This window comes from Mirounga leonina, unplaced genomic scaffold, assembly GCF_011800145.1.
Source record: "Mirounga leonina isolate KUSES-001 unplaced genomic scaffold, KU_Mleo_1.0 Mir_165, whole genome shotgun sequence".
Classification (NCBI taxonomy): Eukaryota; Metazoa; Chordata; class Mammalia; order Carnivora; family Phocidae; genus Mirounga; species Mirounga leonina.
The window spans coordinates 38,468,918-38,484,591 of NW_023270415.1; the positions used below are offsets into that span (position 1 = coordinate 38,468,918).

At 35.8% G+C, this 15,674-nt stretch overlaps 2 protein-coding genes across 2 annotated transcripts in view; one reads left to right on the forward strand and one right to left on the reverse strand.

The window, feature by feature from the left end:
- Positions 1 to 9,693, forward strand: part of NECAB1 (N-terminal EF-hand calcium binding protein 1) — a 186,281-nt gene extending 176,588 nt beyond the window's left edge. The window contains exons 11-13 of the mRNA XM_035011501.1: positions 3,770 to 3,847; positions 4,930 to 5,021; positions 8,370 to 9,693. Of these exons, the coding sequence (XP_034867392.1) occupies positions 3,770 to 3,847; positions 4,930 to 5,021; positions 8,370 to 8,395 (196 nt within the window). The 3' untranslated portion in view covers positions 8,396 to 9,693. The remainder of the gene's footprint in view (positions 1 to 3,769; positions 3,848 to 4,929; positions 5,022 to 8,369) is intronic.
- A 1,782-nt stretch (positions 9,694 to 11,475) lies between these two features.
- Positions 11,476 to 15,674, reverse strand: part of CUNH8orf88 (chromosome unknown C8orf88 homolog) — a 43,195-nt gene continuing 38,996 nt past the window's right edge. The window contains exons 5-6 of the mRNA XM_035011500.1: positions 13,299 to 13,405; positions 11,476 to 11,878 (exon numbers count right to left, since the gene is read on the reverse strand). Coding sequence (XP_034867391.1) covers positions 11,855 to 11,878; positions 13,299 to 13,405 — 131 coding nt within the window. The 3' untranslated portion in view covers positions 11,476 to 11,854. The remainder of the gene's footprint in view (positions 11,879 to 13,298; positions 13,406 to 15,674) is intronic.

The window sequence follows — 15,674 nt, forward strand, 5'->3', positions numbered from 1 at the left end:
CAAATTTTAGGTATATGGTGCCATACTTTACAACCTTTTGTGAGTCTCTTGACCAGTTTTTACATATGTACTTAATTTTACTCTTTTGTGCTTCTTTTCTTACTCCTACTTATGGTCTTTGCTTTCCACTCAGAGAGTCCCCTTTAACATTTCTTGTACGGCTGGTTTAATGGTAATAAATTTAGCTTTTGTCTGGGAAACTCTTTCTCTCTCCTTCTATTCTGAATGATAGCCTTGCTGGATAGAGTATTCTTGGCTGCAGATTCTTTTGTTTCAGCACTTTGAATGTATCACACCACTCTTTTCCAGCCTGTAACTTTTTGCTGAAAAATCAGCTCATAGCTTTGTGTGGTTTCCCTTATATATAACTGTTTTCTTTTTTTCTTGCTGCTTTTAAATTCTCTCTCACTACTTTTTGCCATTTTAATTATTATGTGTCATTGTGTGGACCTTCTTGGGTTGATTTCATTAGGGTCTTTCTGTGCTTTTTGGATCTGGATATCTGTTTCCTTCCCTAGAATCAGGAGGTTTCAGTTATTATTTATTCAAATAAATTTTCTGCCCTGTTTTCCCTCTCTTCTACTTCTGGGATCCCTATAATGTGAATGTTAGTAAACTTGATGGTGTTGCTGAGATCCCTAAGTCTATATTCATTTTGTATTATTTTTTTCTTTCTCCTGTTCAGCTTGATTGCTTTCCATTACTGTCCTCCCAAGTCACTGGTCTGTTTTTCTGCATCCTCTAGTCTCCTTATTCCATCTAGTGTATTTTTATTTCATTTATTGAGTTCATTTCTAATTATTTTTTTTATGTTTTCTGTCTCACTGTTAAGGGTCTCACTGATGTCCTCCACTCTTTTCTCATATCCGGTAAGTATCTTTATGATCAGTACTTTACATTCTCCATCAGGCATATTACTTATCTCCATTTCAGTTAGGCCTCTTGCTGTGATTTTGTCCTATTCTTCCATTTGGGGTGCGTTCCTCTGTCTCTTCATTTGTCTCTGTCTGTTACTATGTATTAGGAAAGTCAGCTCTGTCTCCTGCTCCTGAAAGTAGTGGCCTTATGAAGAAGAGGTCCTGTAGTGCCCTCCATTGCAGTGTCCCTTGTTCACCTGAACTGGCACTTCAAGGGTGTGTCTCCTGTGTTTCGTGCACACTGCTATTGTGACTGAGCCACTTTTTCCTTCAGTCCAGTCATCAGCAATGGCTCTCTTAGCCTGTTGTCAGCAGTAGTCTGGTCCCTGTGCTGTTAGTGAGCCAGTCTTGGGCTGCCTTGGGCTTGAGTTGAGTCAGACCAGACATTTGCCAGAAATATAGTAGCACTGAACGCAGGGCACTTTCACTGTTTTGTCTCCCGAGAAGTTTTTGTTCATTGTTGAGCAGGGCTTGCAGTCAGACCAGACGTCTGCCCTCAGCCCACTGCTAGGGCTGTAGTTGGACTGGTGTGTATGTGGTTATCTCCCCCTTTCCCAGGGGCAGGCGTCACTGAGTGGTGCTGGCCTCTCAGAGCTGCTTGTACACAGCCAAGCTTATGGCTCTGCTTTGGATGGGCTCTGGCCAAGAGCATCTAGGAGGGGGCAGATCTGCCGAACAGGGGCTGGATGTGTGGTGTTAGCAAGGTTTGTCCTGGTCTGCTGTGGGAAGGACCTGCAGCCACCAGAACCAAGACAGGCCAAGTTGGAGAGGGTGGATCTGCCTAAGTGCAGGGATGCAGGGGGGGTGGGGCTGGGCAGGATGCACAGTATTAGCAAGTTACGTAGGGATTGTCCATGCTGCTCTGGTTCCCACAGGTGGCTGTGCATTTATACTGGGGATCAGGGAAGGGAAACGGCACCTGCCTGTTCCTGTGTTCCTGGAGAAGTCTGCCAATGATCCCTGCCCCTCCAGCACATGCCCTGAAATTAGTAAACAAGTATACTCCAGGCATTTTTTCAAACTGCTGCTTCTATCCTGTATCTTCATGGGGCTGTTTGTTGTGCTCTTTAAGGGTAGGGATTCAGAATCCCTCCAGGCTCTCCCAGAGCCAACCTTGCTGATTTTTTACATTCTAAGTTTTAAGACCCACTGGTTGTAAGAACTCATGAAATTTGGCCCTTCTGATTTTCAAAGCCAAATTCATCTTCCCCTTGCAGGCTTCCCACTGTGAGGGTCTGTTTCTCTCTCCTCTACCCCTATGTGTCCCTCCCCTCTGCCGGCAGTCCAACGGTCCCTGTAGCTCCCAACAGTTAGATGTGATCTCTTCTCTACATTTAGCTATGGAGAATCTGTTCTGCCAGTCTATGGGTCATTTTCTGAGTTACTTATACTGAGGTGGCTGTCATCTAGTTCTATCGTGGGACAAGGTGAATTTAGGGTCCTCGTACTCCACCATCTTCCCTGGAAGTCCCTGGAATTAATTTTTTAAAGGCATCTTTATATTTGTCTCCCAGTCTCCCTTAAATTTATAAATCTCTCCCCTTCTCCTTTCTACCTTAATTTGGATCTTTGTCATCACTCACCTAAGCGATTTCATGACCTTTCTAGCTTTTCTTCCTGTGTTTTATTGACTATTCTCCATGGGATACCTCACACCACCATCAGAAGGATCTTTTAAAACCCACCTCTAACCCTGATACCTCCCTGTTTTAAATCCTTCCATGGTTCTTTATTGCTCCAGGATTAAATCCAGCCTTCACCCCAATGGGTCTTTTCAGCACACCCCCAATCCAACTCCTCCAAAACACATTGCATAGCCTTTTAGCCATTCTCAGGCTGGTCAGAGAATTGCAAGGAACAAATTTGCCCTAAATTGGAAAAGCACACAAAGAAAAAACTACAATTATGGCTAGAATGTGGACTCTCAAAGTCGGGAGAGAAAATTGAGGTGTGTGTGTGAGAGAGAGAGAGAGAGAATGAACCATGGGCACTGGCAAACCAGAAGCCTTGCAGCAGTCTATCCAAGGAGAGATAAGGCCAGGAATTTGGAAAGAGCTATGGAGGCAGACAGGATTCAAAGAGCTGCACTTGAGGGCAGGGGCAGTGGCATGCACTCAAGTTTTTGGAACCATAACACAACAGATAATCTTTTGAATGAATGAAATTTTACAGAAGTTGTATTTGTGATGTCTATAATATACTGAGATGATTTTCATGATGCCAAACCAGAAAATTAAAAAATGTCAAACAATACAGACATTGAACTAATCACTTCTTCACAAAACTTTCATTTTCATGCAGGCACCATAGGTGTTTCCAATATGAATATGTAAGCTTGTTTCATACCACATACAGAGATGATTTAAAAAGTTTTTTTTTTTTAAAGATTTTATTTATTTGACAGAGAGAGACAAAGCGAGAGAGGGAACACAAGCAGGGGGAGTGGGAGAGGGAGAAGCAGGCTTCCCGCGGAGCAGGGAGCCCGATGTGGGGCTCGATCCCAGGACCCTGGGATCATGACCTGAGCCAAAGGCAGACGCTTTAATGACTGAGCCACCCAGGCGCCCCTAGAAAAGTTAGTTTTCTCCTTAGGGCACCTGTGTGGCTGTCAGTTAAGCATCCAACTCTTGATTTCAGCTCAGGTCATGATCTCAGGGTTGTGAGATCAAGTCCCATGTAGGGCTCCTTGCTCATCGTGAACCGTGCTTGAGATTCTCTCCCTCTGCCTCTCCCTCCACTTGAGCTTGCTTGCACTCTCTAAAATAACTAAAATCTTTTTAAAAAAAGAAAAATTAGTTTCTTCTTGTCTTTAATTTCCTGTGGCTACTTACGCTTTTTCCTTTCCATTTCAGTATTTCCATACAGAAGCTTTCCAATGAATCTCGGTACATAATTTATGAGTTTTGGGAGAACAGCAGTGTGTGGAATAGGTAAGTAATAACAGGCTTTTGGGGGGGGGCAGGGAGAGGGAAATATATGTAATGTTTTTAGAACTTGTAGGAAAAGCTCTGTTCCTTTTACCTCACCTTAAAATCTGTCCCATTTGTTCGTTTTCCTAAATCCCACCCTTTTAGGAATTTATCTCATGGATTAGAAACCACTTTCTTCTTAAAGCACAAATACTTTTGGTAATGATCCTACTTTAACTATAACCATTTTACTGATGCTTTCAAGTAAGAGTTAGATATGGGTCGTGGGTGTCTAAAAGTGTCAGGAGGGTGGGTGGACAAAGGACACAGAAAAGGAAGGATGAGAAAATAATTTTACTTTCTAATTTTTCATAGATTCTGTGGTATTTTACTTTAGAACTATATATAACGGTTAAGACCATTATAGCTTAATGTCTTTAAACTGCAAAAAAAAAAGGGGGGGGGAATTAAAGACATTGTTTGGAAACGATTAAAAAATCAACATCTCTTGGTAACTATTCTACGGTATGTAATGTGTATCAAATCATGTTGTACAAGTAATAGAATACCTGGAAATTTAGTTATACATATTTCACCTAAAAGTTTTTTGTGACTATTTTAAAACTATAATACATAATGACACCAATAGAATTTCAAACACAGAAGGGAGCTTTAAAGGCAACTTACTCAATTTTGTACTCCAGGCCTACACTTTAAGATAGATGATTTTTCTTTTTTTTCCCTAGAAAGAGAAAATCTGTAGTCTCTCTTCTTAGCTATCCTATTTTTTTAATCATCCGGACAGCCAAAATATTCTTTCTTCTGTTTAAACTTCTTTCTGTAATTAAAGTCTTTCTCCTTTTGTTCTATTTTCCACGGGATTAATGTTCTTCTGTTTTTAAAAGTCTTTAAGAAGTTTTTTTTCTGATGACAATTGTTAAATTACTTTTAAGGCTAAATAACCAGAAAAAGAAGTCTATATTCAGACACTTAATCCAAATCATCCAAAACCTTGCCATCTTGATGAATTCAAACTCTGTTGCACTCTACTTAGAAAGATTGTAATAAAAGTGTACAACCTTAACCTATAATTATTTATACAGCCACCTTCAGACGAATTATAGCAAGACATTCCAAAGAAGCAACGTGGATTTCTTGGAAACTCCAGAACTCACATCTACTATGCTAGTTCCTGGTAATTATCCTGGTTTCACAGTGCTTCTATATGCTTTTGTATTGTCTTTTGCTTTTTAAAAGATAGTATTTTCTTACCCCCAAACTTGATCAGTGGTGCTCTCTTTATTAGATCTTAAAATCTAAAAGTGGGGGGAAGAAATAAGAGATCTATATATTCTATCATCTTTACTCCTTAGTTGATCCTGTTTGTATTCCTGACTATATTAAACTTAATATTAGTCCTTTTCTGGTCACATTCAGTAATCTAACGAACTTGAAGTCAAATCAGGACATTTCCAAAAAAATTATTCAAATGCTTTACCATATTATAATTTAGTATATTGAATAAATTTGAAATGTGTGACCTATAGACTGCAGATTAGAATTATGCTGGAAATATTTTAATAGCTATTAAAATATTATTTGTAATTGGAAAGCAGAGTGGAAAGAGAAATTTGAAATGAAATTGTCTAAGAAGTCTGGCCTGGCCAAGGCTTAAGATAATTGAGAACCAAAATTCATTTTTTCATCTACCCTTCCAGTCACCAATTAAATATATTTAATGAGTGTTTTATGTGCTAGGTACTGGGGATACTGGGGTGCTTAGCCTTACTAGTGCTGAGTTCCATTTTGAATAAACATTATGTCGGGAGCTAGAGAGAATGCAAAGTAAAAATTTAGTCCCTTCCCATAAAATGCTTTCTGTTCAGTAGGAAAGACAAATGCTTGCAGAAAAAAAACAAGCTCAATAGTTACTGCTGGTCATAATATGCATGTGGATTTAGAGAAGGGTTTGCTTCTTTAACAGTTTTTTAAAAAGAGATGACTCTGGAGCTGGAACTTAAAATGTGAGTTGGGCAAATAAAGATGGAGGAAACTTTGCTAGAAATAAATTGTAGACATGAACAAATGCAAGAAATGTTAAATGTTCTTGGCTAATTGGTGCAAAGGTAAGACTAAGGCATAGGGCTTATATGTTACCTGTAGAGAGAGAAGAGTGTAGGAAATGAGGTCGAAAATACAATGAGTTTAAACTTAGTAATAAGGAATCATTAAAGATTTTTGAGAGGGGTAGTGAATGCTCTAATCAGTAGTAATTGGCAGGAGGGAGAAAGGTGAGTATCATGGAGAGGTGAGAGACTTGGTCAGGTAGGGCAATAATCTAGGCCAGGAAAAAAAAGGCACCTGAACCAGGAGCTACCCAGAGAGTTCCCTTGCCAATACAGTTTTCAGGAGTTAACCACGGCAAGTTGATATTTGAAGCCTGGATTTAGTGAGAAAGGGTATAGGTAAAAAAAAAAAAAAATACCTGACAGAAGCCTAGGAAAATGCCTTTATTTAAAAGGGAGGGAGGGCGCCTGGGTGGCTCAGTTGGTTAAGCGACTGCCTTCGGCTCAGGTCATGATCCTGGAGTCCCTGGATCGAGTCCCGCATTGGGCTCCCTGCTCGGCAGGGAGTCTGCTTCTCCCTCTGACCCTCCCCCTCTCATGTGCTCTCTCTCATTCTCTCTCTCTCAAATAAATAAATAAAATCTTAAAATAAAAAATAAAAAAAAATAAAAGGGAGGGAAAAGCCTCCTTTATTAAGGAGACAGAGGGGAACCACTCAGAGGTGGAGAATCAGAGTAGTAGATAAGCAAGGAAACCAAAAGAGAAATAACCGTGCAAGGCACAGTGCTTGTCAGGGGCCTGTGTAGTGGGGTGGGACTGAAGAGAATGGGACTGAAAACTGGATTTGACAAGAGGTCACTGTTCAAGAGAACAGTTTCAATACAGTGGTAGGAATTTAAAAATTGGGGTAGATTTTGATGGATTGGGGAATAAATGGAAAGTGAAAAGATAAATTCTGGAATTGAAGGTAGGTGAAATGGGGGAGATCAGGTGTGAATGCTTTCCAGTCAGCAGACCTATCATCTCTGCCTGAGCTTTAAGTATATACTTACTCTAGCTCTTAAGGACAGATTTGTGGACTTGCAAAATTTCTCCTGCTGAATATCTCTGATTTAATCCTCAAATAAGAAAACCATTAATATGGCTGAATTTTTTCTATTATTCTTTCTCTCTCACAGTATTCCCTAATTTAGAGAGAAAAGTTGGGCACAAATAATATTGGATCAGTTCTTATTCTCAGAACCCAAATTCAATGCAGTTTAATGCCTTTTTTGTTACCCTATTTTGCATTAATTTTCTTATCACATCTAATTTCAAAAGTGACCACTGAAATTTGGAAGAACAAAAAGAAAAGATAGGTTTGATTTCTAACACCTATTTGGGGCATCCTATTCTTTTTTTTTTTTTAATGTGAAAGTTTTATAAATAGCAACAGCAGACCACCTCCCTGGACAGACAGCTGGAATTAGCTTATAAATATTAAAGTTTTAATGGCCATATGACTTCTAATATTTTTAGTAACCAGTCTTATGAATTTTGTTACATGAAAGCTAAAATAAAAACAAAAGCATTTCAACTGTACATATTTAGACCTAAAATAAAAATGTGAAAAAAAATACCTATTATACAGATGGGTAGGTTTGTATTTTTAATTTAACTCACAAATTATGATTTCTGATAAGATTGCTTTTTTTATTAAGTTTCTAAGTGGTTTACCTAAGAAATATCTTAAGAAATATATTCCTATGGACTCTCAAATATCAAAATCATTCAAATGAGACATAATGGAGTACAGCCAAACAGGCCCACTAGCCATCATAATAAAACCCCCAGGCCAAAATATGAAGAATTCAGTCTGTGGAGCAGAATATCCCTTGGCAAATGAGAAAGGCCTTGGCTATGAGAAAAGAAGATACACAAGAAAGTTAAGATCTATTGCCAACCAGTATATCTCTTAAATTGCAAACAAATTTCAATCCTTTCCATTTGTCTGTTTCTCACAGCATTCCACCAGTCTTACTTCTTTGCCATAGATTTGTCTTTGGGATATTTATATTCACTGGTGAAAACATTTTCAATCTTACAATATATACCAAAAAATATTTAAAACACATCCACGTGCTTATACCCAATCTTTCTGAAATTGTTACGTAAAAGTATCTTACATTCCCAAACTGCTGCCAGTACTGGGTAGATTAAAACAACATGATTTCATCTTCAGGGCGTTTATAATCTCATTGCCAAGATAAGCTCCATTCATAAACAAAATAGACTATGACCAAGTGCCAAAAGATCTAGTACAAGTATTGCATAGGAAGAGTTCAATCTTGGTTCAAATAGGAAATAGTGACTAACTTGAAGGATAATTATGCAGACTAAAGGTGGGAGAAAATAGTCTCTTTAAGAATGATTACACCTTGAACTAACTTACCCTGGCAATTATTTTCATTTAATAATAGTTGTTTTTCTCTTTTCAGCTTCATGGTGGATCCTGAACAACTAGATGTTCCTAGACATTTTCTTTATGGTTCTAAGTGCAAAACAAGTATTCTTATCTAAAATGTGAATTAGAAAATTCTCTGCAGTTACTAATCTACTCTATACTTTTAATATATTTAAGATGTGCACTCTTCTAAAATGTCTTCTATATCTTTCATGTGAAGCTTAGCTAAATTTTTGAAGTTAACTATTCTCAATTTTTGCTGTTTTGCTACATTGTAACCTAAAACCCTTTAGTGGCAAAATCCTAATATGTAAAAAAAAGTACACATAAAGGAAAAAAATTGTGAAAAAGAAATGATAAAAAATAATTGAAGTGGAAACTTTTAGAGTATCACTGCATAGGCTATAGCTTTTGTAGATTTGTCATAAACTATCAAGATTAAATCAGTGTTTTGTCATTTTTAAGTAACTGATTTTCTGTGAATGAACTTTATTCTTTGGTAGTGCTCACTCCATTCCCAACTCATGATCTTATGAGTATTCACTTTACTGAAAAAGCTAGTATGTGACCCAAAATGGTGTCCTTATGTGCAGAGAGAGCGACAGCAAGTGCACAGAGAAAAGGCCACATGAGGTCACAGAAAGAAGGTGCCAACAGCCAGCCAGGAGAGGCCTCAGAAGAAATCAACCTTGCTAGCACCTTAATCTTGGACTTCCAGTCTCTAGAACTGTAAGAAAACACTTTTCTGTTGTTTAAGCTAAAAAAAAAAAAATGTTAATACATGAGCATACAACAGTCTTGGCTGTAATCTATAGACTCTATATACCTATCAGGTTATAAACTGGTTTTTCACAAGTGAACAATTCTGTGGTAGGGTACCATTTAGTACTGTAACACCATTATATCATTTATTAGCATCATAATTCCCTTATATGTAAGTTCAACAAATCAAGAAAACAGAATTTTACTTTCAGAAAATCTGATTCAAATTTTTTGGCATATGATCCAGAGGACTAATTTTCTTATGAAAAATAGACATTTGCATTTAAATAATAATTTCAAAATATTTAAATAATAAAATTTTAACCTCAGTAAACAAACAAGAAATATAAAACAAGCACAAAACTTTAAGGAAGTAATAAAATAGGAAAGGTACTAGACAGAAAACTTTTTTCCAATTTCAACACTAGAATGACAATTCTAGTTTCACCAGAACAGTTGGTGTGTTCTGTGTACCTAATATATTTGCTATACAAGCTCATATATTTTTAATAAAATGTCTTCTGATAAATGCTGCTAATAAAAATCCAGGGCATATGAAGTTTGTTACCATGTTATTCTATAGTCCAAATTCCTTTGAAACCACAGGTCTTCAAGGAAAAACTTTTTTTTTTTTTTTTTTTTTTTACTGTTGGGAAAACTCAGAAGGTTGAACTAAATTATATTTTTAAATATAAAATCTGACCTAAAATATTTTCTCAAACGAATTTATGGAATATTAGCTTAATCAAAGGTATACCTTTGTATACCCCTCGGTCCTCATCCATCTAAGTAAAAATTGTTTTCATAGCTTCTACGAGACAAGGGCAGTAAATTTTGACATATACACACACACAGACACAAAAGCGTGTGTGTGTATATATATATCTGTCTGTCTCTGGTCATTTCTAAAGATGACAAACACTATGAAACAACACCTGGCTCAACTCTTTTAATTTATATACAAAGCAGAGAACATTAATGGAGATGTACAATGATTATTCAAACAAGCTATACATATGTACAAAGGTAAACAGATAATATAACAGTCTTTGCAATCTCACTCTGATTATATACAGTGACTTTTGACATAAAACTCTTCTTGAAAGGGTTGGTTATGAATGGTTTCAAAAAATACAAATTATAGCCAATCAAAACATATTTAAATATTAGATTCAGAAAGTACCTAAGTCTTTTAAGTGTGAGGCAGTTTCCAAAGTACAATGGTGGTATGACTTTAAAAAGGTTTCTGCCCTCAGTAACAGTGCTGAGTGGAAGGGCTCTTTAGATTCCAAACTGGAATAGGTTCTATCATCGTTTTTTTAACTAGAGTAAAAAAAAAATTTTGAGAATAGGTAAATAATAAAGCAAACCAATTTAATTATGTTAATACTGGCTCCAGCTCTTATACAAATTATACATAAATTGTGTGTGTGTATATATACATATATACACACTGGAACCTACAATAATATAAAGGGAAAATAGGACAAAAAATAAATGAAAAATCTGGGCCCTAGGTTTAAATGTATCATTTTTAAGTAACCCGTAAATTTATGGTTTTACTGTATTTTTTTTCCCTATTTAAAAAAAAATTGGGGGGGGAACAAAGTAATGAAAAGTAGTGTACTAAAAGACCAAAATGGGAAGCCTACCATGGACTAAAGCCTGAATCCAGGTAACAAGCCCAAAGACCAGTGGTTTTAGGAGTTCAGAATTCAGTTTATCATAAACTTTCTGCCAAATGATGGTCTTGAATGCCTTGCCAGTAGACCTGGGGATCTGAGACAATAGAAGCAGGGAGAGTTTACACTTACCTTTATATCAGCAATTTTTTTTTGACACTATGCTGGAAGAAACTTTTTTTCAATAGTAACATCCAGAGTGACAAAATGCAGGAAATTTTATATAAAATTTCTAGGAGCTAAAAGTTTAGCCCCCAAATTCTTCATCCATACATGTTCTTGTCATAAGAAATTATAGAATTGAAACAATGTACCTCAGTTATTTGCAAATGCCTAAATTTTTCCTCTTTTGGAAATAAAAATATCAGTTTTATTTTGCAATTGCCCAACTTCTGTTCATGGGGTCTGATTACAGACAACAAGTAGCAGCTATTTTTCACCTTAAGTTTCATTGTTTCCAAATTGTCAATCTCTGCTAGTAATTATGAATCTTAAATAATTTTATCAAAAACCTGGAGACCAAAGAAATACCTATTAAAATATTCTTCCTGTCATTGAGAACTATGCATTGAACATCCTGGGTCATTTTAAGCCTCTGGAGAGATTGTGAAGATCCTTTCAGAGTGCTGGTAGGAAATCAGTGGAAAACAGAACAAAAGCCAACTTTAAAAGCAACAAGAAATTATGCGCCATATATACATTATAGCAAATACTTTATATTTGAGAATCTTTACAGCTTACATTTCCATTCCATTATTACAAGAGATGAAAAAAAAAATTGCAAGTAGCATGCAAATTATAAATACAGCCTTCCCACTTTACTAACCAAATTCTTACTTTCCCGTGTTACTTTCCAATTTATGCAGGAAACTGCCTGCAAAGCTGCAACTGATTAGAAAATTCTTTATAGTTTAAAATATTTTAGGAGAAACCAAATACCCAACCATCAAAATTAAAAATAAACTGAATTGTCACAGTCCATTACAGTTATTGTTACTAGATCCACTTCATTTGCAGGTGTCCAAAATAGAAAACGAATAATTCTTTATCTTCAAATTCATCTGTTCTTAAAATGCTACTTAAAACTTTGGCGGTTTTCCTGTAACATAGAAGAAAAGTTAATTTATCAATTAATTTGAATGAATACAGTTTTTACTACTTAGTTTATCAAACCAAATACTGTGATCCTATTAAATGTTTACAGATCTTAAATGCATGTTACTATAGAAAGTATTAAAGTAACTGGAATTTGTCAAAACAGTTCTATGTTTAAAAAATATGTAATTCATTTTTAAATGTACTAGATTGTATTCCAAACCTGTTCTGCTGTTGTGGTACCTGGCGTGTTCAAAATAATGTCAAAATTTTATTTACAAAATAAAAGAGATGAAATAAGTCTGCAAATGAAAAAGTGACCATATTTTATATAGCACTCAAGTTAACTTTATTCATACATACTCCTAAGATTTTTTTCTGAACAGGTGGGAAAATTTTCCCATCATTAACATTTTTCATGATAAAATATTCCTGTGTGCAAGGTTATGAAAGAAACTTAAGTTTCTGCTTAAAAGTTCTACAAGTTAGGCAGTTTTAAGAGGAAAAGAGGCTTTGTATTCCAAAGGGTTAGAAATCCCAAAAATGGAGAGCACGGGTGGTATGTTATTTGAGCCACTCTCAGCATACTTATATTCTGAGTTCATCTCAATAGAATACTTTTACCCATATAAAAAAAGTGTGAAAACTCTAAATTCTAGTCAAAATGGAAATAGACAATTTACTAAGTGCATAATGAGAACGCTAAGTACTATCCAAGTCCTTCTATACATTATCCAACCTCATCGGCAATCACAAAACTGAGGTTCAAGGTTAAGTGACAAGTTTGAGCGGTATACTAGAACACAAGGTGAAGCTACAATTTTAACCCAAGCCTGATACCAAAACTCCTGTCAGTTTCCAATCAATGGGCTAAAAGAGGTGTATTTATTGTATTTATTTTGATGAAATTTGATGCAGTGATACAAATATAAAGCACTAAGAACAGCAAAAACACACCAAAGAATAAGTGGGGTGACTTGCTTTACTATATAAAAAGACGAACTGAGAAGAGTAAAGGGCCCAGAAACAGATCACACATATATTGCCACAAAGGTGGCAGAGGACTGTCCTTTCAGTAAATATTGCTAGGATGACTAGATATCCATGTAGAAAAAAATAAAACTTGACCCCTACCTTACATCATACAGTAAAATCACTGCAGATGGATTACAGAACTTAAATGAAAAACAATACAACTTTTAGGCTCTATCTTTCAATGGAAAAAAGTATTTCTTAAAATAGAATTCCATTCTATTTCTTGACCAGCATGGTAATTACTTACAGTAATTGGTTATATTATACATTTAGATTTATCTACTTTTCTGAATTATATTCCACAATAAGATTTAAAATCTAGGGAGAGAATCCAGTGAAAATACTAAAGACAAATATTTTAGAATTAATACAAAATTAGAACTACTTACTGGTTTTTGAAGTACAATGGGATGATCAGGCAGAAAGTCTGGTTTTTTCCTGCAGATGGAAACACTCGAGAGCTTCAACAGGAAATCTCTGCTGTATTTAATTCTCTCTATAGATATTAAACATAAGATTAATATTATAAAATAAAGAACTCTCCCAGAACACTTTTTGGCTCATTGTTTTCTGAATGTCCCTTAACAGTCCATTATTTTATAAAGTGATGAGTAGTTTCTATGCAAAAGAGAAGAGAAGCAAATAATTTTGATAAGTATCTACCGCCTCCTTTTTTCCTTTTACATGGAAAGGAAGCCAGGTAACAAAGGAAAATTGGGAGAGAAACATTTCAAAAAATCAGTAATGCAATGGTTTCTTTCATCTGGTTATTCATATCTAGTGAAGGGATCTTGTAAAGTTTAACGGCAATAATACATGTTGGGCAATTCTGATCCTGCCAAAATAGAACCCTAATTAAATTAAGACTAGACAGGCTTAAGATGTAATACAATCAAAATAAATTCAAGAAAAATATATTGTACATCTACACATCAGAGATGTGCTAGGTAATGGTGAAAAAGATCCAAGACAGGGTCGCTATCTTTAAAGGAGAATAAAAACAATGCTTCAAATATCTGCATATTTCTCAACAGAAACTGTCACCATAAAAGATCACTTGCTGAGCCAGAAACAGCAGAGCAATATCTTTAAAGTGCTAATAGAAAAGAACTGACAAGCTAGAATCCCGTACTGTGAAACAGAAAAAAATATCTACCTATCTCCATCTCTGGTTCCTTGCACAAAGCTCCTAAAACCCTTGTAATTTTTTTAAATGATAAGAGTACTTAGGAACATCTTTTGTTCTAGGATTTGGTTTTTGATACTACTTCCTGACATAGAGCTCTTAAATCCCTTGAACTTTCCTGGGTGACAGAAATGACCTTCGTTCTAATGAGGTGACTTTTGGTGGGCCCTGGACAGAGGTTGGTCAACAGAAAGATCAAGCCATGATTAGAAGCTTGAGACTTTCAGTCCTACCCCCAACCTCTTCCTAGAAGGGGAAGGGCTAGAGATTGAGTTAATGATTGATCATACCACATGATGATGCCTCCATAAAAATCCCCAAAGTATGGGGTTTGGAGAGTTTCTGGGTTGATGAACACATGCATGTACCAGGAGGGTGGCACACCCCAACTCCACAGGGACAGAAGCTCCTGCACTTGGGACTCTTCTAGACCTCGCCCTATGTATCTCTTCATTTGGTTCTTCATCTGTATCCTTTATCATATCCTTTATTATATAATAAGCTGGTTAAGTGTTAGTTTTCCCTAAGTTCTGTGAGCTGTTCTAGCAAATGATCAAGTCCAAGAAGGGACACTTAACCTCTAATTTATAGCCAAGTTGGACAGAAGTTTTGAATAATCTGGGGACATACTACTTGCAATTGTCATCTGAAGTAAAGGGTAGTCGTGTGAGATTGAATCATGTGAGGTTAAAAGACATTTTCAGAGAAGAGAAAATCTGAACAAATTATTAGTAAGGAGATTGTATCAGTAATCAAAAACCTCCCAACAAACAAAAATCCAGGACCAGACGAATTCTACCAAACATTCAAACAAGAATTAATACCAATTCTTCTGAAACTCTTCCAAACTCTTCTAAACTCATGAGACTAGCATTACCCTGATACATCCTTTTCTCAAAGGATGCCACAAAAAAATTCAGGCCTTGATTAACACAGATGCAAAAATCCTCAACAAAATATTAGCAAACAATATTCAACTATACATTAAATAGATCACAGTGGGTACAGAAGAAACATCCCTCAACATAATAAAACCCAAGTAGGATGAACCCACAGTTAAAATCATACCCAATGGTAAAAGTTGAAAGCTTTTTTTTAAAATTTTATTTTATTATGTTATGTTAATCACCATATATTACATCATTAGTTTTTGATGTAGTGTTCCCTGATTCATTGCTTGTGTATAACACCCAGTGCTCCATTCTCTAAGATCAGGAACAAGACAAGGATATCCACTCTTGTCACTTTTATTCAGCATCATACAGGAAATCATAGCCACAACAATCAGTCAAGTAATACAAAGCATCCAAATTGGTAAGGAAGATGTAAAGCTGTCACTATTTGCAGATGACATGATACTTTATATGGAAAACCCTAAAGACTCCATAAAAAACCTCTAAGTGAATTCAGTAAGATGCGGAATACAGTTAAAATACAGAAATCTATTATGTTTCTATACACTAATTACAAATTAACAGGAAGACAAATTAAGAAAACAATCCCATTTACAACTGCATTAGAAAAATAAAATAGGAATAAATTTAGCCAAGGAGGTAAAAAACCCTATACTCTAAAAACT